Below are 27920 nucleotides of genomic sequence, written 5' to 3' on the forward strand. Positions count from 1 at the left end.
TTATTTTGTCTGACAGTCTTAGAGGGAACTATAAGCAATGTAGAGGTCAATGTATTTTAAAAGGTCAGCCACGATAACCAGCTCTTTATCCACAGAAACAGAATTAAAGTCAGTAAACAACAGTTGTTCTGCAATATGGAAAGGCTACTGCTATTTTACTTGCACTGGGGATATATTTTCTTTCCAATCCGTATGTGTTTCAACTGTCAGTTTGGCATTTTTAATCAATACTGGTCTACATTTTTTTTCTTTATGGTTTTTGGAAGTATTCATGCATTTAGAAGACTGATGACCCTTAACAGCAAAGGATACAAATTCCCTTATTCCCCTCCTTTGGAAGAACTCCAGACTTTGTCTCCCTCATCTATTATTCTCCATTTTCTACATGGTGCCTTTTAAATAGTAAAATTTTAAAAAATATAATAGGTATTTGATACTACAAACACATAGATTCACTTTTATTCTACTGCAGTAACTTGTCCACCAAGTGCTCTTGGCTGCACATCCTAACTCTGCTTAGAATTTGACCATTTATTCATAGGGGTTAGCTTTAGTCTCACCTATTTTTGTACAGACTCATCCTTCCATACAGCAAACTCCAAGCGGCAGAAATACAGGTCATGATAGTCCATTCTCATCCAAAGGTCTGCCTGCCTGGTAACTGGCCTCTGCTGGTGGGGGGGAACAAGTTCACATTCAAAACAGCTGCCAAAAGAGGGACCAACACTTCCTGCGTTGCAGTTTATTTATCTCATTTGAACTCTTCTGGCAAAAACAGCAATGAGCAAGGACATGTTACTTAACACAGCACACTGTATGTACTAACAAAATGTCATATTATGCCTTGGAGATCATAGAAGGTGACAACCTAATGAAATGGCCTTAGGTCTTCCTTCAACTGATAACTGGGAGGATAAAAACAGTATTTAATTCAAATTGCAAGTGCAGAGATTTACCTTCATGGGAAGACAAACACCATGTAAGTGTGTTTTGAGATCTTGTGCCTTATTTAAAAAAATAGCACCAATACAGGGTGATATTCACCCTGCTTAATGCAGAATCTATTTAGGCTACTATTTTCTGCCTGGAAGATACCTTTAGCACCACCTCCCATTAACAGTGAAACACTAGATGAAACACTAGATGTAACTCATATGTCCAAGTTACAAAGGATGAATCTAGACCAGATGCAGTGTATGCATTTAAAAAGGAATTACTTGGATTTTATTTTGTCTTTGGTATTTCCATCTAGAAGGTAACAGATCTAAAGTAAAGACAGTTGGGTAATTAAGCAAATGCATAGTCTGGGTCTAAAGATCTGAAGGTATGGAGAAATAAATAAACTTTTAAAAAATATTTTAAAAATGGGGAGTTTGATTTTGTTTCTCTATGACACCAGGCATAAGATCAGAATCACTTTATGATTAAATTTATTGAAATTATTTCTAAGTACACATACCAATTCACACTATTCATAACTGCCATCCTCATTATGTGATATATCAAACCAACAGAGGGTATTTCTATTTAAGTAATACATTGGAACAGTTGTGTGACCACAGAATATAGAATCAGAATGTAAAATAAGGCAAGTGTGAAAAAAGCGTTAGGCTTAGTAGTCTTTTACAAGACAAACAGATTTTGCTGTCAAGTTTCAGAGGAAAACTTTTAACAGACATATTGCAAAAGAAAAAAACAAAATAAACTACAGTAAACAAATGTCTTTCTTCAAGGCACTGTTAACGTTTAATGTCAATCTGAAAATAATTCAGCAAATCAGTTGATAGAAATATCCTCAGTAATAAAAAAACCCAAAATCTCTTTCGTTATATATAAAGCTGAATGCAGAAACAAAGCAGATGAAGTTTCTCTAAGGAAGTAATTTTGGGTATGACAGAACAAACATTCAATTACATAAATGAACTCAACTGCCAACAGCAAATTTTGACAAGTCAAGACCTTCCGTTAGAAGTTGTAAAGTTGAGAACTTGGAAGTTGCTTTATTTTTTTCACAAAGAATTATGTATGCAAATTCTAGCACAATGAAATAACAAGACTACAAAACTTTTAAACTAGCAGAGAGGTATTTTCTAAGCATGTAACTTCTAGTTTTCTTATAAGACATCTCATTTAGCTTTGTGCTTTCATCTGTCCAAGTGTTCAGCAATGGCACATTATTTTCAGCTGCTGTACAAAACTTCCTACACAGTCTGAGTGGTACAACTGAAAACATGTTTTCTCCTACAGATGTGCATTCAGTCTTCCCTGTACATGTCTAATAGTAAGTCGCCTTAGCTTCTGCTGTCTGTCCCTCTGGACCCCTACACAACACTAAAATGCAGTTCCTTCCCATGTCCCTACAACATTCTCATCTGGTTGCTTCCTCACAATCCCCACCTTCCCATTTCAGAGGAGCATACAGCTAGAACTGAATCATCATGCAGCTGTGGTCAGACAATACATGCTGGGCAGCTCAAAACTTAAGAGTACCACTCATCTCAAAAAAACCTCCCCTGCCCTTAAGGTACCAATCAGTTTCTTTTCAATTTTCATTGCTCAGCAGTCAACTGTTCAGAGGCTCTAAGGGACAAGTTAAAGGCACTTTTTCTGGCTGAAAAAGAAAGAGGCACACAGATGCTGATTCTAGTAGCAACATCAGTACTGATGAGTTGTCCCTCTCTTCCCCAGGATTACATGTGTCAAAGGACATACAGCTAATCAATTTTGCTGAACAACTGCAGGGAAATGTTTAGTATCTCTTCTGTAATGGGACCTAATGCAGTTCTATTTGAACCCCCAGTTTGGAAGCTCTTCTAATATTTGTCCATCTTCTGCTTGTGTCTACTTTGTTCCAAAGGGCAGGAAGAATATGCACTGTAGCATCTTGAAGTTTTAGGAAAGAGCCCTTCAGGATTCTTTTGCAGATTTTAACCTTTTCTTCTATGAAACTGGTAAGACTTTTGCTGGTCTAAAATCCAGTAATATATCCCCACTTGCAAGAAAAGGTTTTAATCTTGGAAGACTAAATTTGCTAAACACGTGTAGTTTTAAGATTCGGGCTACCCATGTAAGTCTGTCAATATTTTGTTATTAAAACTAATTTTGTGGATTCGTACACTTAGCTCCAACTGCTGTTTGAAAGAAATTTCACAATTGTTATGGATCTTATTTGGTATCTCCTGGCTTGAATGAAGTAAAAAAAAAAAAATCACTGCCTAGAGTTTTAAGATTTTTTAAAGTTAAAAAGTTTTGTTCTATTCAATGCTAAGATCATAAAGCAACTGCAATGGGAATATTTTGAACATAAACAACACATACTTCTCAAAAGATAAATTTCACAATTTCCAGAGTTTCTTGTGGTACTTGGAGCAAGAAAAGCAGAGTTTATGCCTTTGAAGTTGACCATTAATTATGTCAATTACTTAATAGTTACCATTTAAATATTGCTTGTTATTCCCCTCCATAGGGCAAGCCCAAATGGGTTTAACCTAGGAGAACATGCATAGAAAAAAACCTCATTATAATGACAAAAAACTACTCACCAACCTAAAAATAAACACCAAACCCTCAGAAAAAGTAAGCAGAACATGCTACAGGTAGGTCAAGACAAAGCTATAGTTTCAGCAGCCACTCTGACCAAGCTAATATAGTCCTAGAAGATCTAAGATTTGCTGCTTCTAAAGTCCGTGCAAAATCCAGGTTTTCCCTGCTAATGCCAAAAAACTATCTGTCTGTATAACTTGCCTATGTTAGCCAAGACTTTACAGCTCAACTGCAAGATCAAGTAGGAATACTATATGAAGGCAGAAAGATTATTACTATTCCTGATTAACTGGCAGTTTTTTTTCCCAGACAGTATCTAGTCTCATTTCCTTTGCAAAATATATTAATGCTGCGTTATTCAGAATGTAATTCTTAGTTCTCTAAGTAAGACTTCCTTTTTTACTATTTAACTGCCTACATGAAGCAAATTACTACAAACTCTAAAATGTGCCAATTTACAAACATTTACAGAAGTAAAAGTTTTGAAACTGCCCACATTTACTTGCTACAATGAAAGCATCAATTATATTAATGAGAAATTAATATAAAAAACTGTAGATGCCTTCTGTTTTTAATAGTGCATAGAAATTCCAAGGCAAAAATACAATAAACAGTATCTAAGCAACGGGAACCTGTATCAGTGTTCACTCCTTACAGTCAATCACCCAGTGCTTTTATATTTCTCATTGTGTCTTATTTGGACCTTAACTTGTAGTTTTTCAGACTAGAAAACGAATTATGAAAACCAAAAAAGCATAGGTCTGACTGGATTTTATCTCCCATTTCCAACAAAACAGCTAAGGCTAGGATTTCTGGTATTTTTCAAACCCATAAGAACAGTAAAGTAGAAAAAAAAAATCAAGGAAGGGAATTCAATCTGTTTTATCTTTTTTTTACCTTCCTTTATGTTCAAAAGAAAAATGACCAGTACAAAGAAGTTCTGTGTATTTTTTTTCTTCTTTCACTTTCTTATGGAGTCTGCAAATGCTGCATTTTTCCTTAGATTTTTATGGAGAAAAGGTATTTTTCTGAAGATTTTATTTCTTCCTCTCAAAATTGATGCTTTAATTATTTCAAGCAAAGGCAACTGATGAAACCAACTGTTGTCTTATTAGCTAAACATTTCAATTGCTGAATGCATAATGTAGCTAAACAGTATTATGGCAACTCACTCTTCAAAAGCAATACTGTAAATCATTAACAGCAGTGTTAAATTTTTTGTGTAAGAGCAGTTGTGGTGTTCAATGCTGTTTCATCCTATTGTCCTGGAAATTTTAGCTGCTCAAGATCCACTGCATGGTTTGCAAGGAGTTTGAGAAACAACAGTTTGCTGAAAGAAGCAGAAATACCAACTAGACAGTATGTATGATGAGAAGCATATATAGGTATATTCCTGAAAATTCAGCATTCCATATAAATTATAATAACTTGGGTTTGCAGCCCCAGAGAGTGCAATAATTTTTTCAAGCAGAAGGAATTATTGCAGTTTTAGTCTGAGAAGGTACTGTATCCCCAATACTTCTTTCATATTCTGTGAAATATCTGAGCTGTATGGCAGCTTAATGTTTTGCCTACTAAGGACTACAATATAGTTGAACTGAGAATGAAGCTAAGAAAAGTTAGAATTAACACAATTTACTATTCAGAATAAATCACAACTCTTAAAAGTTTCATTTAAGCCCTGATAAAGATCTCCCTTTCACCATTTCTTTGGTAAAAACAGCTGCATTACATTTGCTTCATCAGCTAGTAAAAGGCATTTTCTTTGGTGGAAATACTTATCAATTGTATGTATCCAGTTTTATAACACTCAGATAATATGCCCACTCTACATTAACCATTTTTTCAGTGAATACAACACTAGTTCCAATTTAGGAGATAAAAATCAAACAGATCAATCATAAACCAAAAGTAAGCCTAATCACATAAAAAACACCCTGCTAGGAGTAAAATGTTACAGATAAACATCTAAGTACAATATATCCTATTATCATCTATATAAAATGAGTCGTTTCAGAGCTATTTTAAAAGAGTCTTATTTCTCAAATGTAGAGGACTCTATTTCAAAACATAGTGAATGTTTAAGTAGCTGCATACATCTTCTATAGCTTTGTGATGATTTCCACTTCTACTGCCTTAAATCTCCTGCAATAAAAAAGAATAAACACATTTCATTATAATACAAGTTCTGTTATTTTGCTGCTTCATATTTTCCCGTATTTGTTTGAAAATAAACTTAATTCTAATCAATATATCATTTTTTTTAATGGTCCAATTTGCAAATAAAATCACAGAATTCTTTAGGTTACAAAAGACCAGCAAGCCCAACCATTAACTCAGCACCTTCTGAGCAGGCCCAGGGTTGAAGATTTCATCACTTCCCTGGGCAACCAGTTCTGGTGCCTGACCACCCTGTCAGTGAATAAAGCTTTCCTAATATCCAAACTAAATTAAACCTCTCCTGATACAACTTGGTATTGCCTCCTGTACTACAACTTGATACTTAGTACTTGGACAAAGAGACTGATCCCCACCTTGCTACAACCTATTTTCAGGAAATTATAGAGAGCAACTGGCATTTATCATGTAAAGACATTAAAACTTTTGACACTGTATATGAAGACAAAGCAGGTGATTCCCTGAGAAGAATCCTTATTTATCTACTCAGTGCTAGATGTCAAAAGAACTTTTTAAGAATGAAACCTCAAATCCAACATAAGAGAAATCCTTGTGTGCTGGTTTTGACTGGAATAATTTATTTCACAGCATATGGTACAATGCTAGGTTTGGATCTGTGCTGGAAAGAGCATTGATAGTACAGTAATGTTTCAGGTATTGCTCTGAAGTGCTTACACTATCACAAGGCCTTGTCCTCTCCCTTGCCAGCAAGAAGGCTGGGGGAATCAAGGAGCTGGGAAGTGACACAGGCAGAGCACCTGCCCCAAGCTGATCACTGGGATTCTCCATCCCATAGGGCATCATGCTCAGCATGTAAATATGGGGGAAGAAGGAGAAATGTGGAAGGAGCACACATTCTGAGTCACAGCATTTGTTTTCATGATTAACCCAAACAGCTATAACACATGTTCGAACATGATGAAGCCCTTCTTTCCTGGAGACAGCTGAATGCCTGCTTGCCCATAAGAAAGAGTGAATGAATTCTTTCCTTTGCTTCTGTTCAGCTTCTGCTTTCTTCTGTCCAGCTGTCTGTATCTCAGCCCCTAAGATCACCCATTTTCACTCATCTGATTCTCTCCCCAATCCCACCAGAGAGTAAAATCAAATGGCTGCATTGGGCTGAGTTGCTAGCTGGGGTTAAACCTAGGAGGAACAGAGACCACATAATCTTGGAAAGTATTTGTTCTGGATCATTTTCTGAGTTGTTACTCTTTTTATGTGAACTCTACCTGACATGTTTCCTTCTATTCTTTAAAACAAAGGGTATGGTAACAGTCTTTACTCAGGTAGAAGACTTGTGGTGAGGATGAACCAGCAGTCACATGAATGCAAAGTCATTCACACCTATCATCTACAGATCAGAGACTGGGGTGCCAGATGCAGAAGAGAAGTGTGTGTAGGATTGGTCCTCAACTGACAGAGTGCTCTGACAAGCATTTCCAGATGGCATAAGTAGAAACAGCCTATAATCAGACTGTGAAGAGGGCAGAAAATCAGGAAATTCATTATACAGCTTTATCAGGGCTGTGCTCTGGGCATTCCCCACAAATTAGGGTGAGAAGGAATGGTAACAGCGGTTATGCAGACTAAATTGTTCCATATAAGGTTATGTTATGAACCTTGCTTTCTGATTAGTCTTGTGTTCTGTGTAAGGTACGGTTTCTGCTTCTCTTTGTTCACTTCATTTGTTCCCTGCCCTCTGTATTTGTGCTTATCTCATTTTATGATCTTCTGGAGTAGCTCTGTACAGTGTATAGCTCATGTTTTTATTGAGAATTTATTGTTAGCACACCTTTTATTTTTTCTTTATTAAACTTTGATTTTTGAGCACTCCAGTCATACCTGTTCCTATTTTATTTACTGCCACGCTCATAGCTGATCCATTTCCAGGGCTGCTCCTGCCACCAGCAACGAAGGTGATGCAACATACATACATTCTGCTTCCTCATTCTACAGCTAGTCCTTTCCAGTCACTGTCTATTAAGCTCAGTCTTCTTTCCCAGACTCCTCTACATCTCTCCAGAACTTTCATATTCCCAGTGTGCTATTACAGAGGATCCTTCCTTCATAAAGACACCCAAAATACCGATGGAAAGAGTGGGTTTTTGAACACAGCAGCACCTCTTATGCATTTCAGCATTTCCCTGGCATTCACTGGATTCTTTCATGACCAAGCAGGTCAAGCAGGTTAACCTGGGTCCCAATTTAAAGACTACATGGGTTAACAGAACTAGTAAATCACAATGACAACACAATTGAGTTTAAATTATTTGAACTTGATTTCTTGTTCAACTGTATCTTACTTGACCTAAACAATTTTATAATTACTGTGTTGCTCGCACATTAAAAAAAAAGATTGGGATGGCAAAGCGGACTTCTTTGTCCTAGTATTAGGCTGCTCAAGAGAAAAGGAAACTCTGGTCCCTCATCTCTTACTCACCTTTAAAGGAACCTTCCCTCTCTGCATAGAACTACTTTTGTCTCCCAGTTACATTGTCTTCTGACCTACACAAGAAGAAATGGGTAAATTCCAAAACTGAACAGTAAGACAGCACAATCATTCCCAGTTTCCTTCTGGAATAACTGAAACTAGCTATTATGCTGTGCATCACAAAAAACACTTGAATAGAAAGTTCTCTTGCTAAAAAAAAGTTTGTGATTCACTAGGCTACAACCTAAACGCACTTCTGGATGTGACATTTAATTATAGACTCATCAACCAAATACAGCTGTATTAGTCATCCCCTGACATAACAGACCAGACATTTTCCTTTGGAGCCACTCTCCAGTACACAAATCCATCTTCTAAACAGCCAATAGTTGAAATAACTTTCAGTTCTTGAATCAGGGAAGTACATAGTTAATTAAATTTTCCTTGTATGCATGTATATAAGAATTACACAAAGATTAAGCAGCTGTACAGAACCACATCCCCCATGGGCAAAACCAGTATTTTAGTGAACTATTCTGTGTTACCATCCTAGTATTTTCAGTATGTTTATGAGAAGCAGGCTGCACAATAAAGACAATTGATCAATTTTCAACTCAAGACATATCCCCAAACATTCAGCAGTGTAATAGAATACTATATTCCCAAGATATACTCCCACTTTATACTGTAACTGAGTAGGAGCTTTAAGTCTGTTCAGGGAAATGGAAAAGCACCAAAATATATCTTCAGCACTGAAAAAAGGAATAAGAAAGTGAATACAATACAGGACAATACAAAGATCATTGCAGGAAAAAAATCTACGAGGGAAAGAGAAGAAAGGGTCAGAAGAAAAAGGCAAACAAACACAGCAGGAGAGAAGGGATCAAGATGACAAAAACTAGAGTAGACTGGACCCATCTAAATGACCTGTTAGGCAACTTTCCTCTTGTTTTAGGAGGTAAACAGGTTAGATAAGGGAACCCGGCTTCAGGGGATGGGCAGAGAGACAAGTACAGCATACTTTAGCAAGCAAGCCTGAAGAAATATAAGATCCTAAGGACAGGGGAGCCAGCATGGGAGCACAAACCCTGGAACAGCAGAACAGCAAGAAGTGCCTACACCTGCTCCTTTGGTTACAGCAACACAGCACAGGAAGCTGAAGCTTACCAGCACAGTGTGAAATCTCCTGAGAGGTTGGCATTTGCACCCAAAACAGCCAACAATGCCAGCTCCCAACACCCCAGCAACTACAGGCTTAGATATGAGAGTTAAGGCTTTGACCACATGCATGGTGGAGAAAGGCATGTTAACATGGACAAATACACTTTGAAAAAAAAAAACAAAACGAAACAAAAAAAAAACAAACCCACAAAACAGACACTTCTGTTACACTTTCACCTGGAAGTTATTTCCATGCAGTTATAGTCTTCCAGAATGAGCTTCTAATGAGGACACATGGTGTTCTCACAAAATGAAACAAGAAAAATCCAAAACTGACACAAAACAAACAAACAAAAAAACACCACCAAAAAAAGATACTGCAATTTCAAAATCAATTTCCATTTAGAAAATAGTGTTCTGCTCACTCTGAAATTAGGAATTCTTAAGGAAAAGAATAAACCCTTCTTTCACATTGACCACCATCCCCCTTACCAATGGGATCAAAAACAAGGTATAATTTTATACAGTGCAAATACACATAAGAACAAATATTGAACTAGAGTATAGGAACATTTTTGCTTACAGTTTCTCAATTTGGTCAAACTGTTTTTCACCTCCTGCAGAACAAAAGAGCTACTATATAGAATTATCCATTTAATAAACAATAGAATATTGTTTATTTAAATTATTATTTAAATACTAAACAATAATGTTTAGTACATTTAGCAATTGTTTAATAAGAACAAAATGTTATTTATTTTGTAAGCTTTCTTAAATATGTATTTCAGATCACCTTGTACATCTATTCAAGGGAATTACCTCCAAAGTGGTGAAAAAGCTTATTTTGATAAGGTTTTATTAGTCTGACTTTAATACAAATCATCTTATATAGAGGTTTATATATTTCTGTATTTCAAAATATAGACAACATGAATTTATGTCTGTACTAGACACATGCATTTCTCCTTCTTACAAAATGTCTTTAAAGAAACTTCTTTAATCAAGGCTACCAAGAATTGCTTCCATTCCTAAGCATTCCCCCAAAAATTATAGTCTCAAAATCTCTTGTATTGTAAGGGGGAAAAAAACCCAGGACTCTTTCAAAACTGTTATGGATAAGTATTGCTTAAAGAAAGCTCTTTTCATAGCAGTGCTTTAGATCAAAGAATTTTAGCAGAAATACAGACGTGAAAATGACTCAACTTCATATACGCTGCACTTTAGGTCTTTTCCACTTTTGACTGTAATTTCAACAGAAAGCTACAAATTAATTAAAAAACCCAAACCAACCAACCAAAAACCCCTCACCAAAACTTACCTTTTGCTTTCCTTTTCGAATAAATCTCATAGAGGGCAATACTAATTAAAAGAATAGCAACTTCAGCCACAACTGCTACAAAGGGTTTGAGAGGTGCTGCGATGGACAGAACTCTAAGTTCAAATCTTGATTTACTGGGCCCTAATTCAAAAGCAGCTTCACACCAATACACACCACAGTCTTCCCTGGTAAGCTTGACTACCTCCAAACGGTTTATACTGACAGATGGACTCTTAATTCGAAACTTGTCCACAGGTAACATCTTATCAATGGGAACCTAGAAAAAAATATATTGCAAGTCTTAATAATGTAATGAGGAGGTATTTAATCAAACAGTATCACATCAACATTCAGTTCTATATAAATATGTGCAATGAATTAGGAACAAAAGGCATTCATGAAGTACAATAACCCCACATTAAAGGGAAGGGCTTATTTTAGCTGGACATCCTAACTCCTTCTAAACTCACTGGAAGTTTCAGTGGGCAAATTGTCTGACCTGTTTTAGTTTATTTAAGACTGGACAAAAGGCACCTTTAGCGATATCAACTCTCCAATGACAAAGGCATCCTTGGCTGCCAGAACTAATGCATGAGTTTCACCACAGCATAAAACACATACTTTCAAGGAAGTGGAAGAGGGAGCTCTCCTTCACTGGGAAATACACTGATACTCTTAAAGTCAGTACTGGTCTCCAGCCATATAAAGAGACGGATCTCTTTACTTTCTCTCAGCTGACAGCGCCGGCCTCAGAAGAGGGCTAAAAAGAAGTGTTTTAGGAAGCTGTGCTTTCTAGATAGGTCATAAGGCTAAGAAATAGAATTACTTGTACCTGGAGGAAGTAAAGGGTCCTACAACATCTTAGAGGTGAAAGCATGTCCTGCTGTACGATTATTTTTGTATCCAGTAGCAAGACTTGAGTAGTATAACCAGTATAAATACAGTCAAAAAAGTCTCTCAAGACTCACCTTGTTTCAGAGTATGATAGGGCCTTTTTCAGAAAGAAACATACAAACCAGATCAAAAAAACTACATCCCTATAAAAATGAATATTGTAAATACTACAGATATTTTTTCCATTTCCATAAAGGTTTCTGCTAAAGTTAATGGAAATGGGATTTGTAGAGCTTGCAGTGAAGTACAAAGTATACATAATTTTTTTTTTGTCATACTTGCTTGCCCAACAGAGGGAGATCTTACCAGCTCAGTTCCATTGGTCATATACCAGGCCCAGGCCTTGGGATTATACACAGTTGTACAAACCATCACAGCTATATCCCCTTCATAAGAGATTATGGGTTTTTCTCTTCCATCAATGATTGGTACTAAGAACAAGGAGAAAAAAAAATCATCACATGAGAAACACAGGTTTTCATTATTGTTACAAAGAATATATTTAGGTATTCATTTATAGTACTCCATTCACTTTTTCTATTTAAAACCCTCATGATTCTATCATTTATGACACGAGGAGTTATTTTGGGCAGCTATTTCAGATATATAATCTGTGCAGAAGACTAGCAGAATCCTGTTTTCAGCTGCTGCGTGATCTTGGAAGTTGCCAATTAATACCAAATGTCAAGAGAAAGAAAAATCAGACTGTGATTTCTACCCTTGCCCATTTCCTCTTTCCCTTTCTTGGCAGCTGCCAGCTACATGCTTCAGTTCTAGTACAGTAGAAACGAACGTAATTTTCCTGCAATTTCACTCCATCTGCAGAAACTGCTAGAAGTCTATTTCAGTCACAATGTGACTATATAATGGTATCTGACATGTTGTACATACAGAGAATGGTTCTGTAACTGAGAAAAAGCTGCAGACTGATAGAGATTTGTAGTTAAACATTTCTGAGCTGAAGCAATGACTTTTGGGTGCATGCCAATAAAAAAAGACTTTTGGTCCAATCTTGCTGAGGACAGAATACAGTCAACAAGAAATCAGACTAACTTTAGAGCTACTGGTAACTGCTTCTGCCCCACAAACTTCCAAAAGCATGTAGTACCTAGAAAGCTTATTGAATATATAGAGACTATCCTATAAATACTGCTAGAGCTTAGCAAATGCATTATGTTGAAGTATGTATTTCCCCTTCCTTTCCCTCTTTATTAGGATGTTTACGAATATGTCTTCCTCAGATCCACTAATTTTAAATTTTACTTCAAATTTCATTGCTATATTTTTTAAGTACAGATCCAGTACATACTTTAGATTTTACTGATAACACTAGATTAAATAGGCCAAGTATTTGCTTTCAGCAGTTATGATGAACAATTTGATACAAGCTAAGATTGTTCTTGTCCTCACCCCTTCCTGACTGGTTAGCACAAATTATTTTTTCTCCCACTAAAGTCTACTTCTCATGTGTATTCAAACTTACGTTTCCTATACAGAAATATATATGAAACCAATTTGTTAATAAGAACACTGTTTTCAGTCTCAAAATTTGCAGCACTATATATCAAGACTACTAGTGAAGTTCTCTCAACGTATCTATTTTAATCATTAAACACTATCCTTTAAAAGAGTACTGGCTGTGTATCTTCTCTGCTGCCATTATAGGGATGACCTCACTAATTACTGCTGCAATCTCCCTTGCAATTTAGAGCACAAGAAACACCAGCAGGTTAGGAAAAAAAAACCCTGTACACCCAGCACAACATGCTTATGTGGAAGTCAAAGATACTTCGCCACACTAGTGAGTGACAAAGCTCAGCCATAAGCATGTCAGTAATACATGTGACCACATCAGCCATGATTAAGGATATGAATATCCATTACAAGCTCTAGGATCTGGCTCTGTAACAGCTAATCCTTGAATGCCTGCAAGGCTTATCACAGGTATTTCTGCAAGTGGATGACACCAAATTTGATGACAAAATACTTCTGCTGCACAGAGAAAGCCAACTTTTGAAGAAACAGACAGGTGTCAGCACCAGCATGTACACCACTCAGATTTCCACACAGTTTTAAAAACCAGAGCAATTTCATGGTGCACATACCTTAACTGCTGCTTAAAGGTCCCTCAACAAAAGGCAAAGAAATTAATCTGTTCTACACTCTTAGAGTCTAGCAGCACTTCACAACATTTTATAACACCTATTATTGTCTTCTGTGTTTATTAACTTGAACCTGTAAATATCTCAGTGTTTTCTGCAAACCTGAGAAAAAACACGACTCCTCAAAATCAGGCCAGGAATCAGGGGGAAAGAAGAGGAGAGGTAACACATGCAATAATTCAGAACTGCCTTGTGGAAAAGGTATTGCAGTTAGTTACAGCAGTGATGACTTAAGCCACTGAGTCTATACCAACACATTATTCATCTTTCAGTTTGAAAATTGTTCTCCCTGCATTACTGACTGGAAGATTCAAGGACTTCTCTTTCCCATTTCCTTCACTCTTGCATTAATCTTAAAAAGCATCAAGCCAGTACTTTTTATAGCATCAGAAGTGGCAGCATTCAACCATCATGCAGCAGTTCTCTGATCTTCCTACAATAGATCAACCATCCTATACACTGCTCTGGAAAAGATGACTTTCCTATTGAGTCATTGCTGCCCTTACTGTAATAGTTATTATGTACTTAAAAAAAAGATAAGATCTCCTGGGATTTTTTTCCATCTGCACCAACTTGGTTAGCTATTTGACTAAACCTTACCCATACGCTGGCAAGAAAAATACATAATTATTTTTTAGATATTAAAAGGCCTGAATAAACTACAACTTTGTCTTTATTGAGCACCGAACACTAGTCTCTCCTGACTGAAGGTCTGAAAGCAGGTCTCAATATTTGACATTTGAACGCCTGCAAGTTTCCTCAAGTCTTATTACTGGATATCCCACTGAACAAAGGCAGTTTGGCAGCTTAAGAATTAGAGAGCCCCACTGCTTAATTTAGCTAAGGTTAGGGTAATGATTTGAATAGTTAGGTTTTCTCAGAGCCTGTGTTTAGGGAAAATCTCTCCTATATCCATCTTCACAAATGAAATGCATGCCTTCCTCTTCGCAAAATTTGGATGGTAGGAACAGAGAAAGGAGTAACTCCCACTAGAGATATTCATCAGTTCAGCAACTTGTATTATCATTTCCACATATCTCCCATGGATCTGAATTTCACCTACCTCCTACTTCCAGGTAACATTATTGGAGAAGACAACAAAACAGAAGAAAGGGCACTCATACTGCTCAATGAAGCACACTAATTGTTCATCTAAGTACTATTCTTATACCATTACAGAATAAAATAAGCACTAAAGCAATAATGTTGTGTTTCAGAAATGCCAACAGAATTTTTTAAATCCTGCCTCCATTTTACCAATCACTACTTCACTTTTAACACCTAACCTCAGACTCAAATTTCAAATTATTGGCTCTGCTTTTTGAAGAAATTTATCCAAGCCACCATCCTTTAATCCCATGCTCCAGAAAGTGAAGTGTACTCACATTTGTTTCAGAGATGGAGAGGGAAGGGGAAATCACTTAGTCAAGAGTAAAAAACAGACTTGTATGCTCTTTTGTATATTAGAATTTTTTAAAAGGCTTTTAGGTTTTGGTTCAAAATTCTTCAATCCATGCTAATGAAATTACTTCAATAGTTATTCTCACTTAGCCTGACTGTATTAGCCATTACTTATCAAATTGCATTACAATTTCCATACTATCCAGAAAGAATATTAACACAGCTTTGCAGTAGTCAGCTGGAACAAAAATTTTAAACAAATACAAATCAATTAAATTACCGTGCAAATGAAATGTAGCACTGACTTCTTTTTCAGCCTTCAGAATACAAGTGTAACTTCCCAGCTCATGGCTCCCTGAGATGGTCAATCTTAAAAAAAAAAAAAATTCATGAATTTGGAGGTTTTTTTATATTTCCTTTTTGTACCACCACAAGTGACTGCTAGTTATCATTCTAAAGAAAACAGTAAGGATTAGTAATGGAGCAGGGAACATACCACCACTGAAACACTAGGATTCAGGTCTAGTGCAATGCAGAAATGGCATAATGTTTTTAAGAAAACAGAAAAGCACAAGCACACTTTGGATCATAAACAACATTTTTACCTTTCATGGTGATGGAAGGCCACCTTTAAGTAGCATTATCTACAGATTACTGAATTAGACATGGGTTCTCCATGTGAACTGTGAAGCATATCCTACATAGGGCTTTAGGAAAAACAAACCATTTATGTAATCTCTTCAACACAAAATAAAGAAACAGTTTTAAAGTATTTTCATCTAATGAATTCCAGCATCTTCTCCACCAGCAAACCAAACATTTTACTGTCACTTTGAAAAAGATTTACATGTCTGTGTACATGGAGTATCAAGAAAGTGACAGTTATATTCTCGTCAAAATTTTTAAAATAGAAATTTTATGTAAGTATTACTTCTCTTAAAGCTGTACAGAAATCAAATGGAGACCAATCAGTTAAAATGTTTAACTGGCCTAATTCTAAAGAACAACAATAAATTGTATCAATTGTAAAAAGGCTTCTACAACATTTTTTGAGCTTCTGTGGAGGTCTGAAAGACTTAAGAAAACCTTCAAAATATCTTTACTGTAAATCTCACTTCTACTTTTTGTTACCTATGAAGGAAAGAAAACGATCATTGATGCCTTCCAGACCCTTGCAAAGGTAGAAATGACGTAGCCTAGCAATGAGGTAGAAAAGAGCATGTGGAAAAGGAGGGAGTGGAAAGAGAAATTGCTAAAATGTTTTAATCTCAGACTGATTATTATTTCACTTACTGAACAGAATTACAAGACTTCAAGGAACTGTTTCATTATTCTATGTTCTCTTTTTAAAAAAAACTTGTTTTTCATGCACTAGAGGAAAAACAGGTGCTCATCCTCCAGGCTTAAGGTACCTTCAATCTCTCCTTTCTGACTGCTTCAGTATGTTGATTCATCTCTGCATTTTTCCCTTTCCTAAATACATATTACTAGTATTGGGCACTGTATATAAGATGGTAATTCATTAGAATCTGCAAATCACAACATAAAGAATGCTACTTACTCAATGGTCCAGCTGTTCTGAGTTTTACTGGTGTGACTGATTGTTTCACTTCCCTTTTTCCAAGTCACCTGAGGATTTTTCAGATTGGAATTCTCATCTAATTTGCATGTAAGTTCAACTTTAGTTGGATTGGCCAAAGAGATATTTTTTTCAGACACACCTATAAAGAGTTTAAAAACATTTAATGAAAAAACATATTTCCTCATTCTGGGTGAAGAAACTTCAGAGGCTGTGTTAACATATACAGGATTACAGGTGGACACAGGTGCTCTTTATATTCTCCAGGGAAAAAAAGCCCCTGCAAAATCAGAGTTTCACAGCAATTTTCGTAAGTAATACCTGAGTTAAAACACATATCCCTTTACAAAATTAACACACTCCTATTTTGTATGTAAACTTCCTAGGGGGCCCTAATACAGAAGCACAGATACTCATTTTACTGCAATGAAGACAGACTTACAAGACTGACTTAACATTTTTGGTTTGGATTAAATAATGTAAAAGCTTAAGAACTTAATATGGATATAGAAAATTATATTAACATCAAGAAGAGCTAAGACATAAGTAATTGTAACTATTTGGATTTTAGCCAGTTGCAGACTTATTATACTGTGAGATCACAGGTATATTGTATTGCTAGGGAAGCTATTGATAAGATCTGCAATCTTAACATTGTTGAATCAGGCCTTTCATGCCTACAGTTACTCAAGTGGACCTCATATCCTCTTCAAATTCATTGAGGGCCACCTTTGCCTTCCTGGCAAGTCAGCAGAGTTACAGTGAGAACATATTCCAATACAGTAGGGAAAACCTGTCAGTTTTTTGCTTTTTATGACTATAGGTTCCTGAGCATAAAAGCACATCCAAAAAGCAGGTATCAACAGCAAATATCTTCTCTGATCCATAGAAACAGCCTTCTATAAGAAAACACTTTGGATGTTTTACCCATTAGTACTGACATTTTATTTCATAACTGGCCTTTTCATTCGTGCCTTCTGGATAGAAGTGTGCTTAGTCATCTAAATACTCCAAGAAAATTTATGCATGTATCACGTCAATTCTAGATATATTCTGTAGTATATGGTAGTAAAAAAAAAAAAATAGATGTATTGCACAGCTCACATTCTTTCCAAGAGAAAATGAAGTTTTAAAGTACAGTGTAGCAGCCCATGAACTCTCTGCTCTCAGTCAATTCCCAAGTCCTCTGCCCTGGTGATGGCAGTGACTAACTACCATACAGGAGTCCTTCTGGGGCGAAAAGACAGACTCCCCCATGGACTTCCCCAGGTTTCTCCTTTCCCTGTTCCGTCATTGGTTGGATACCCCTGGTGGCTTCGCCCTTGCCCTTGGAGACCAGTCCCCTCTGCCCAGCCCTTAGCTCTGTCCCCCAGCCCTTCCCCTTCTTAAGCTGCCTGCAACCCATGGTGGTTCTCTTTCTCACCAGGTTCCCTTTAGCCTCATGTGACCTCACTGGAATAAAACCTTGCAAAAAGAGCCTTTCTTGCCTCTCTCATTGAGCCAGCTGTGGTGAGTGTAGTGTGAGGGTCTGACTGTGTTGCCTGAAGGTTAACTCAACCTGCTTTTCTACAGGAGATGTTTGTTGGGAACAGGTAATAGGCAGCAGCACCCATCGCTCCTTCTGCTGCATTTTTAGTACAGCTCACTGCCTTAGTAATGCAAGTCATTACTAAGTCAGCAGCGAAGTCTCACTGGAGTGACAGCACTAGATCCAGAGTAAGTGAACTGTACTGGGTCTGGCAGAGACATGTACAACTTGAAGAACAGCATATCCAGAATTGTGAGTGCTGGCCAAAATACTTTCGATCTGTTGAACTGGAGATAAACTTACAAGTGTAGCACCTCAGTCTTCCATTGAAGAGCAACTGCAATGGAAGAAACTAATTTATTAGGGCAATTAGGCTGAATAAAAGAGCCAAGCGTAACTCAGCTTGTTGAGGTTGTTTATGATCAAAATAATTTTGCAACTGGAATTGGTTTCACAGCAGCAGAAGTTTCACAGTCAGACTAATTACACTAGCTGAAAGCAGTATCTATCCCTTATAAAATTTTAAAATTTGAATGAATGAAACATAAAAACTGATGATGTTTAAGATTAACCAATAGCAAGACTGATATTTGGGGCATCCCTGTACTAAGAGTGCAGATACCAGAACAGGAAACAGTACTTTTAAGTTTCCTGCTAGAAGAAAATGCAGCATAAATGCTGCAAAATTACATCCTTAAAATGTCACACCAATTCTCTACAAATCTTCCAGAGATATTTCAATTAGATCAGTTTATTCAGCTATCCAATAAATTTATTCTAGAATATTATCTGGCAATTGAGAACTTCATATTAGGATTATAACTTCATTAGGAACAGGTTTATTTTTGCTGTTCTCCACACTTTAACTCCTGCAGTGTTGTTAAATTAACACCTGCTACTCAGCAAGTACTCTAGTTTATGTGGTCTCTCCAAGTGGATTCACTAGTCCAAAAAATATCATTTCAATTGATTTGGAGGAAGAGAGATGAATTAGTTTTACTTTTAGTTTTAATAAAAACAGGAATCTGATTCTCCACTGCAAAACAGTTATTACCAGAACAGAGAAGTTAATAATAACATAAAAGTACTTACCTTTCACTGGGCTCATCACATGCTCACTGTGAACACCTTCATTTTATCAAGAGCTTGCCATTCTAGATGCTTCTCATATGAAAGTTTGTGTGTACTCACATACAATAGAAAATAATTGTTAAGACAAAAAGTAACAAACTCACCAGGTAGGACAATCTCATACTCTGACACATTAGCGTTCTGCTTGCTTGCTGGCTTGAGCTCTTGTGTGGCAGCATCAGGACCTAACAAGGTTTGGGTGGAAACAAAGCTAAGTTACCTCTATAAACAATCGCACAGTGGTGTCACTATGGTTTGGCAATTATTAGTTGTAACAACCTTGAAAGGAGAAAACAGACCTTGCCAAGTGCTGACTACTGTGGCAATCCTTTAATAAACCTGTGTTAGCAGCTGTAATCTTAAAGCAGCAGTGTGGTGGGGGTTAATGTTATAGCAATTACGCTGTTAGATAAAGGTTTCTAGCTTTATCATAATGTTGCAGTTGTGAATGTCAGTATCTAAAACGTCATCGCTGTTTTACAGCTTGACTCAAGAAGTCAAGCTTACATACAGGACTACGTCAATGTTTAAATAGTTCTTGAAAAAGTAATACGCTTTAGAAAAAATTTAAAAACCCAAACAAACCAACCAACCAACAAAACTCACCCAACAAAAAAGCCCAGAACAAGAGAATGCTGCCATTCCCCAAGCTACTACAATCTAACACAGCCAGGAAGTCAGAGGTAGACAATTTAATCTAAGTGCTGCTTTAATGAAATAAGAGGAAAGAACACCTTGTGGTCCACTACAAAATGGTCAAAGACCATCACTGCTTCTCAAAACTTCTGATACAGAGGAGGCAATACCCTTCTACAAAGAAAGGATACCAATAGTAACCATCATATGGCTGACCTAAAAATATTCTTCTCCTTTTGTTAGGAAAACCTACATTCACAAGGTGTATGGTGACCAAAATTCCTTTTTGGTGGGGCTCTGAATTACATACCCTTCAGAGAGTATAAGGTCTTTTACAAAGCTCTACAAAGCTTGATAAAGCAACTCTAAGACAGGCTGCTCCTTTCACTCGCACACATTTCAAGAACAGAGAAAGTAAGCAAATTAATAAACTGCAGCTCTAATAGATGTAGCCCAGCTACAATAATCTTCTTTTAACTAAGCTGATGAAAATAAATAAATAAATTTCACCACCACCTCAAAAGAGAAACTAAATGTTTTATGCCATACATGCTTTTACATGCTTGGAAAGTCAAATTATTGACAAATATTTCATAATGCATTGCAGAAATGTATGAACAGTAGTTAGAGACTGATTCTGCCTAGTCACACAGCATTGTAAGAGAAAATTATTCTGTTTTTTTCAGAAGGAGAGGAGCTTGATTACATCTGCACTTCATGGATTGTAAAGATGCCCTATCACAATTGAGAAGATAGAGGAGCTGGACAACACTTTTAGCCTTCCCACTGAGAGATGCATTGGGTGGCCAAATCAATACTGCAAAATAGAAATAACATCTCTAAAAGCCTACATCTCATCAGAATTACTCCTTCTCTTCCCTTCCATAAAATACTGAACTCTCAGGTAAAAATCTTAAATGCATGCCTGTGAGCTACAGCTGAGAGGATCTGGCTGTGCTGAAGGAGGTCCCCACTAGTGGTTTGGGGATCTGAAGGCATAAGCAGAGGTACACCTGCCTTTTCGTTTTCGGCCAGTTTAAGAAAACATCCTGTCAAGTTCACAGCACAAGGAATTCTGTTGCACTGGCAATCAATCTTCTTCTGGCTAGCTCCATCTGCATTTTCATACTTTCCCTCAAGCTTCAATCAGTTTAAGTAAAAATAAACCTGTATATTAAGGTGTTTGGTATAGAAGAACAGAACTTCAGGCTGTTTGATTTGGTATTGTTGACAGTAGGTTGTTGTCAATCTTAACTGATAGTACAAAACAGCTTTTTAAGTAGAGAAATCAAAGCTTTCTTTAGCAGTAGACAATAGTCCTGTTGGCTGTAGACAAGAACACAACAAGCCTTGATCTCTGCCCCATGGAGAAGGAAACTAGTCCAAATGTTTACCCAGGAAATAATACTAAGGCTGAAAAGGTCTGGCATATCTTAGCCTGCCTGTAAGCACAAACACTCAGACAGCATGTCAGGGTTGTCACAGATCAGCTAAGTTTATGCCACTGCAGTACACACACCAGCTGATTTTTCACCAAAATCCCTTGCAACAATACATTCAGAAGGCACCAGTGCTAGTTCATATGGTAGATCCAGCCAGAAAAAATAAGACAACTTTTAAAGTGTCTTGCAACAAACAGGGTTTTCAAACTGACCTTCTTCCTCAAGTCACGTATCAAATGAAAATATTCAGAGGAGGTCATACTGTACGAAACATTTTATGTATTTCATGTATGTCTACATGTGTTTATGTATGTAGAGAGTTATTGAATCTATTAGCTATTGCACTCCTAGTTCTCACATTGTGCTAAAAAGCTCCGAAGATGAACACCAGATAAATACCATTACCTCATAAAAACCCCAACTGCAGGTGAAATAACTTGCCAGAAATTGATCGAATTCACATAGAACTACAACTTAGCTCATGTTTGACTTGCACTAATCAACATGAGCTTTGGGACAGTACTGAAATTCTGATTCTCTAATCTTTATGGACAAAGGAGAAGTAGAACCAACAATCATTGGTTTCCTGTCCTGTCTGGAACTTATTATCAGCTCCCTGTTTAAAACACCATTAAGGCATAAGAGACAACAGACAGTTTTGACACAGACATAATTAAGAAAGATGAAGCTAGCAGGCACATGATACAAGGGCATTTTTATACCTTTCACTAACACACAGGCATAAGGAGCTCTCATATTAAAAATTATCATGGCTTAAAGCTATAATACAACCACTAGCTGGGCATTGCCTGACCTCCAGGGTCATTGCCTGCTTTTAAGCCATATATGCCTATGGGCAACAGGACATGAAACTGGCAGTTGTATAGCTTTTTCCAGTTCTGGAGATAGTTATGATGCTTAAACTCTTGCAGCGGCTTTAGAAGACCTAGATGCTGTACCTGCTTCTGTTTCTTCCAAAAAGTCACAACCTTATTTCAAGAGACTTAAGTGTGAAAATGCTGACTCAATATGATAAACGAATATCCATAGGAAAAATGACTAGAGTTTTGACTGTACTGAAATAAAACAATTACCAGATGAGTCATGTCCAGGTTGCATCTTCGTTACGGAATTCACCTGAGTCTGATTGGAATCTTGTGTTGTCATAGCTGGATCTAAAAAAAAAAACAAACAAAAAAAAAAACAGAAAAAGTTTAAAGAAACTCTGAGTTAGAAAAAGATAATTCACAAAAATACTTCTATCAGAATATCCTCATTTCAGCCTTTCTCCTGTGGTTTTTTTTCCCCAAGTTCTAAGCACACACATTAAAAAATACACAATTGTTTTTTTTTAGTTGTTTAGCTCACTTTAGGCATGAGAAGATTAAAGAATGGAGGCAATATTTGCTCTCTAATTTCTGTATAGAGTTCTTTTCTTGCAGTTAGCTTATGCAGTTAAGAGTGGCAAAGCCACTCCTCAGAATGTTCCAACAGCTTTTTAAGCTCTACTCACATCCTTTTTTGAAACACCACTTACACCACTGACATTGGTTGATTACTTTAAATACAGATTAGCAGATTTTCCAATAGAGTACAGACTTCATTAAAACCTTACAAATCTAGTGTGATGAACAAGCAATGAACATACCTCCTTTGATTCCACCAGCACCTCAGTAAACAAAAGACATCTGTATCAAACAGTAACTCCAGCATCTAATACTAACAATTACTTCCAATTTTCCTCAGTACCATTGCAAATCTGATCCTCCTCCTATGATACAGTTTTCACAAGAACCATTTAAGACTATCTGCTTTACGTTCTTGACTGGAAAAAGAACAGCAACAGAAGAGGCAAAGGACTTTTTTAGTAGTTGTGTCACTTTTAAGAAAATCAAGATATCTAGATGTCTTAGAAGAATGGAAGTGCGTCTTCATTCCTGTATTTCTACCTTCGGGTGACAGAGTTAGCGTTTATTTTGTACTATCTTCACGGACAAAGGTATTGCATGACATATGCTAGTGCCATAGCAATCAGAGAAAGTGATTCAGCCACACAAGGAAAAGACATGGATTTTGAATTTGTAATTAAAGTATTAGCAAGGGGGTGGAATTGGGATCATGAACTCTTCTGGACATCCAAACATCAACAAACCCACAGAGATCCCAAAATCACAGAATATTCTGAATTGGAAGGGGTCCACAAGGATCCAGTCAAACTCTTAAGTGAATAGTGAAATGCTGCATCACATTGCATTACATTCAGACTTGAGAACCACATGGCTTTTGCAGAAGGTGAAGTCAGCACTCTGCCATTTCCTACAATACTAACACTCCTACCCCATTTCAGCACCAATAAGCAACCTATAGATTCTCTACTGGCACCTCCAGAACACAATTACTCCATCACAGCCATGCCTGGCTTACACCATCTGCTGTCTCTATCTGCCCATCATACTTCAACTGGTTTGGACCAAGAGTAAAACACAGTAGTCAAAAAACATTAAAAGAATTAAGCATTAGTAGTTCTCAACAGCAGCCCACTTTTTTATCAGTCCACTGGTCCCACAGCCGGCTGTTCCCTCCCAGCCCTCCAGTTTAGAAAAGAACTTTAAAAGATCTGCTGGTTTATGAGCCAGACAGTAAAAAGACAATCTTATTCTTTGCCTGACAGAGGTACTTAGCAGAGAGAGCTATTACTTTTCTGATATTCATAGTACAACTGAAGAAAGATCTCAGTGAATTTTTGTATCTGCAGCATCTTGAGGCATTCTAAGTACGTCATGGATCACCTGCACATTAATTAAAATTCCCAAAGATGATAAAACAGCCAAGTTGTACAGCAGCTCTATTATCTCTCTGCAATTAAGGCAAATAACCTGCAATGTGGTTTGCATACTAATAGGGTTCTCATCTTGGCTTTCTTCCTTGATTAATGTAGGAAGTGAAAGTAGAGTTATTTTTTTTGTCACCCCTGCTTCTAGATCTTTCACCTTACCTGTCCACACATCAAGCTATGAAGAACAGAGATAAAACGGCACCACTCTTCCTCTCATATATACTTGCGGAATAGCACTGGAGGTCAAGATGGGCCAGCACTGCACCATTAGTGTCATCCAGCCAGGCAATGATGTAAGCAAGTCGCGCGGAGTAACTTCACAAACTACTGAGTCTCAGCGGCATGCCTTAGCCTGTAATTGTTTTGCACTAGATTTAATCAATAGTGTGGTAGCATGTAGAGATCTCATTTCCTTGATTTTCATGCAGCAAGGAATAGGCAAGAGTATGATATAATCAATTTTGTTTTCTACATTACTTCTGCTTCATATAGCAGTCAGTATTTCGGGTTAAGAAAGTATGGATGTACCATGCTTATTATTACCAGAGTAATTTCAGGCTTAAAAACCTACTTGCTCTCTTTCAGCCAGAAAAGCAGCTGAGTAAGAAATGGCTGAAAAACGTTTTGGTTTAATTTAACACCTTTATTTTACTGTTTAATTTAATACCAATCACATACTTTTTAAGTTCACATGCATTCAGTAGTATCCAAAACTAGCCACCAGAACGTCCCAATGCCCCAGAGACATCAGAGAATCAACATTACAGCCTCCCAAGTACCCTGATAAAAGCTGTTCCCTCAGGTCAAACCAGAAAAACCTAACTTGGAAGCGAAGTCTGTAAGGAATGAGGTGTGTTCTACACTCAGAGCTCCTTGAATTCTTCAGGAGCAGAAAGTGAGAGATGAGATGTGGTGGGACTGCTTTTCCTCAATCAATCTGGCAGCACTTGCTGCAACTAAATTAATACAACCGCAAAGGTAACCCAAACAAAGCAGCAAGCTCTGAACAACAGTTTTCCCACAGCTAGAAATTACCCTTAACTCAATGCAAAATAAAAGCAATAGTTTATATTTTTCCAAAACAAGTAACTAAAGAGTTACATGACTAAGATAAGAATAACAAAACAGATATCTTCGTCAAGATATAATCTCAAAATAAAAATCTAATAGGGCTTTTGGGGCATCTGTCTGACAAGCCTGCAGACTGCGCAATCCACCTTTCTGCAGCACACAACCTTGTGTGGCAAGTGCTCTCTCTGCTTACTTCTACTGCAAGCATTTCTTTTGGTTGAAGCACCCTCACATCTCCAAAACAAACAGAGTTTCTGGACTTCACTGGAAAACAACTTTAAGCTCTTCTTCCTTCAGGTGACATGAACTTCCCCTTTGCTGCAGCTGCGTAGATAGTTCCTGTGCTCGACCAGCCTTATACACATTCAGTTAATAACCAATGAAAGAGTAAACTACAATTTTTTCATTTAAATCATCACAGAAGTCACAGTATGATGCCACATATCTAGTTCATACAGCTGTAAAAACATTTAAATGAAGTCTGGAAAAAAACACCTTCACTCCTATACAGATGAAAAGCACTAAAGCTTATTTCTGACATCTGCTCTAAACCACACAATACCCACCACTTTAGGAAGATGGCAGATTTCTGCAATTTTTGGAAACACAAAGAAGGTTTTGCCGTTTGATTCACTTGTTTGTCTTGTTTCTTCCAGTGAGAGGCCGTCATTTTACCAATGGCTTTATATAAACTTAAAACTGCTTCAGCCACCATCAGGTATGGTTTTTGGCATTAACAGCTATCAAAAATAACTATCTTATGGCAATTAGCCACATGCTAACACACATTCCTACAAATATCAGATCATCTGCACTCAAAAAACTCCTCAATTAAGTAAACCGCTAGAAAGGATTTCAAGTTCTATGTGTACATAAATACACACGTATTTTAAAGACGACTTAAGAACTACGAAGCAGATTTTTGTCTGTGTACATACTTAAATATGCATTTCGAACAAGACTTGAGAAGTGCAAAGTGTTATTTCCTTTCACATTATATGAAACTACTAGAAATTTTACGGAAGGTACCGTCACCTAGGGAGCAGTAGTGGTCTTCTTGGTACTAGAAGTGCAACAGAGGCAGAAGAAAACACAACTGCTTGTATTTCACACACTGAAAATGCAGCTAAACCTCAGTGAATTCAAATCACAGCACTGATGTTCAGCTACAAATATATATATGCACACAGGACAGAACCCTTGGCCTTGGCAAGATCTTCTCCAAGAATCTCACCCTGCACAGCAAACACCAGAAATCCGGTAACTCCTACTATAATCATTCTCTACTAACCTGCAATGCTCAAAAAGAAGAAAAAAAACCCCAGAAATCTACTAGTTTCATAAGAAATAAGATCGTATTTCCTGAGAAACAGCTGGCCTGCTCCTGAACTGCTGAAAGCCTCTAGATGCGAACGGCGCCCAGAAAGCTGAAGTCCCTCTTTCTTCATGGATTTTAAATGCTACATTTAAAAACACAAAAACAAATCCAAAGGAGCGTCCCTCATAATCCATTAGGCACACTGCTATTTTAGTAATGTAATCTACCGATCTGTGGAGGGTGGGGGTGGGTTGGTTGTTTTGAGGGTTTTTTTCAGCATTTAAATGCTTCTCTCAGTAAGGACAGGACCTAAACAAGACCCATCTGCATATGCGAGCTAATAAACCCCTTCTCTAAGTGAGGGAGAATGTGCTGAGGCTACAGGACAGCTGATACAGCTCTGCCTGTCCGCGGCCGCCCACCACGTCGGTGCTGGGGGACAGCGAGAGCGATTCCCGCTGTCCCACCCGAACTCTGAGGGAGACAGCGGCGCCACTAAGAGAAAGAAACGCCGCAGCCGCTCCCACAGGCAAGGCCGAAAGGCAGCTGCCGTGCCGGGGCAGCGCTACGTCCTCCCCAGAGCCGGGGGGATGCTGCGGAGCAAAGAGGACCTTTGCTCTCAGGCGGTGCTCCAGTCCACCTCGCTCCGGTCCGCCCGACACGGAGGGCGGAGGGTGCCCAGCCCGGGAGAGTTTCCATTTACCTGCAGGGTTCCCGCCCGAGAAGCTGGTGCAGAGCAGCAGCAGGAGGCACACCAGGCAGCGCCCGGAGAAGCTGGCAGGCATGGTGCTGCCACCGCCGCTCCTCTGGCTCGGCCGGATCCGCGCCCCGCGGGCGGCAACACCTGAGGAAGCCTCAAGCGGGCCGGAGCGGCTCTGTGGGAGAGCCGGCTACTCCAACAGCGACGGGGGTCAATTGCAAAGCAAAGCTGCTCCAAATTCACTGGGACGAAAATAAAAAAAAAAAAAAAAAAAAAAAAAAAACAGGCCAGAAAGACGCCGCCGGGAAACCGCTGCTCCTTCGGCCGCTGCCCTCAGCGTGAGGATGCGCTCGCGGCGGCCCCGGCGCGCTTTAAGGGGCGGCGGCAGGGCGGGGGCGCGCGCCGCTGGCTCACTGGAGCGAGGCCGGCGCCCGCGCCTCCCAGCAGACCCCCGGGCGGCGGCGGGGCAGGGCAGGGCAGGGCAGCTGGGGCGCGGGTCGGAGCTTCCTTTTGGCCCTGAGGGGCAGTGGCTGCAGCACCACCTGCGTAAGACCAAGGCTCGGTGGCAAACGATTCCGACAGGGCTTGCGC

The 27920-nt window shown here is 38.1% G+C and overlaps 1 protein-coding gene across 3 annotated transcripts; it reads right to left on the reverse strand.

The window, feature by feature from the left end:
* Positions 1–1413: 1413 nt before the first annotated feature.
* On the reverse strand, positions 1414–27691 carry EMB (embigin). 3 transcript variants are annotated; one of them, XM_030258122.4, is made up of 10 exons: positions 27333–27691; positions 22499–22579; positions 19431–19511; positions 16650–16809; positions 15369–15457; positions 11832–11956; positions 10632–10908; positions 9897–9930; positions 8162–8226; positions 1414–5688 (listed from the first exon to the last, which is right to left on the reverse strand). In XM_030258122.4, the coding sequence occupies exons 1-9, from the start codon at positions 27412–27414 to the stop codon at positions 8193–8195; spliced, it is 963 nt and encodes a 320-aa protein (XP_030113982.1). In that variant the 5' UTR covers positions 27415–27691; the 3' UTR covers positions 1414–5688; positions 8162–8192. The 3 variants fall into 3 exon arrangements, with proteins under 3 accessions (XP_030113982.1, XP_030113981.1, XP_030113980.1); XM_030258121.4 differs by having other exon boundaries at positions 10806–10908; positions 27333–27612; XM_030258120.4 differs by lacking the exon at positions 9897–9930 and having other exon boundaries at positions 27333–27612.
* Between the last annotated feature and the right edge of the window lie 229 nt (positions 27692–27920).

The sequence above is a fragment of the Taeniopygia guttata genome, chromosome Z (assembly GCF_048771995.1).
Source record: "Taeniopygia guttata chromosome Z, bTaeGut7.mat, whole genome shotgun sequence".
NCBI classification, from domain to species: Eukaryota; Metazoa; Chordata; class Aves; order Passeriformes; family Estrildidae; genus Taeniopygia; species Taeniopygia guttata.

Excerpts from the sequence above, each read along its gene's own strand:
- EMB (XM_030258122.4), bottom strand. The coding sequence starts at position 27,414 with ATGCCTGCCAGCTTCTCCGGGCGCTGCCTGGTGTGCCTCCTGCTGCTG. Across the intron at positions 22,580-27,332 it reads CTCGGGCGGGAACCCTGCAG|ATCCAGCTATGACAACACAA; the intron begins GTAAATGGAAAC and ends TTTTTTTTTTAG. Across the intron at positions 11,957-15,368 it reads TGCTACATTTCATTTGCACG|TACCAATCATTGATGGAAGA; the intron begins GTAATTTAATTG and ends CCTTGTTCTTAG.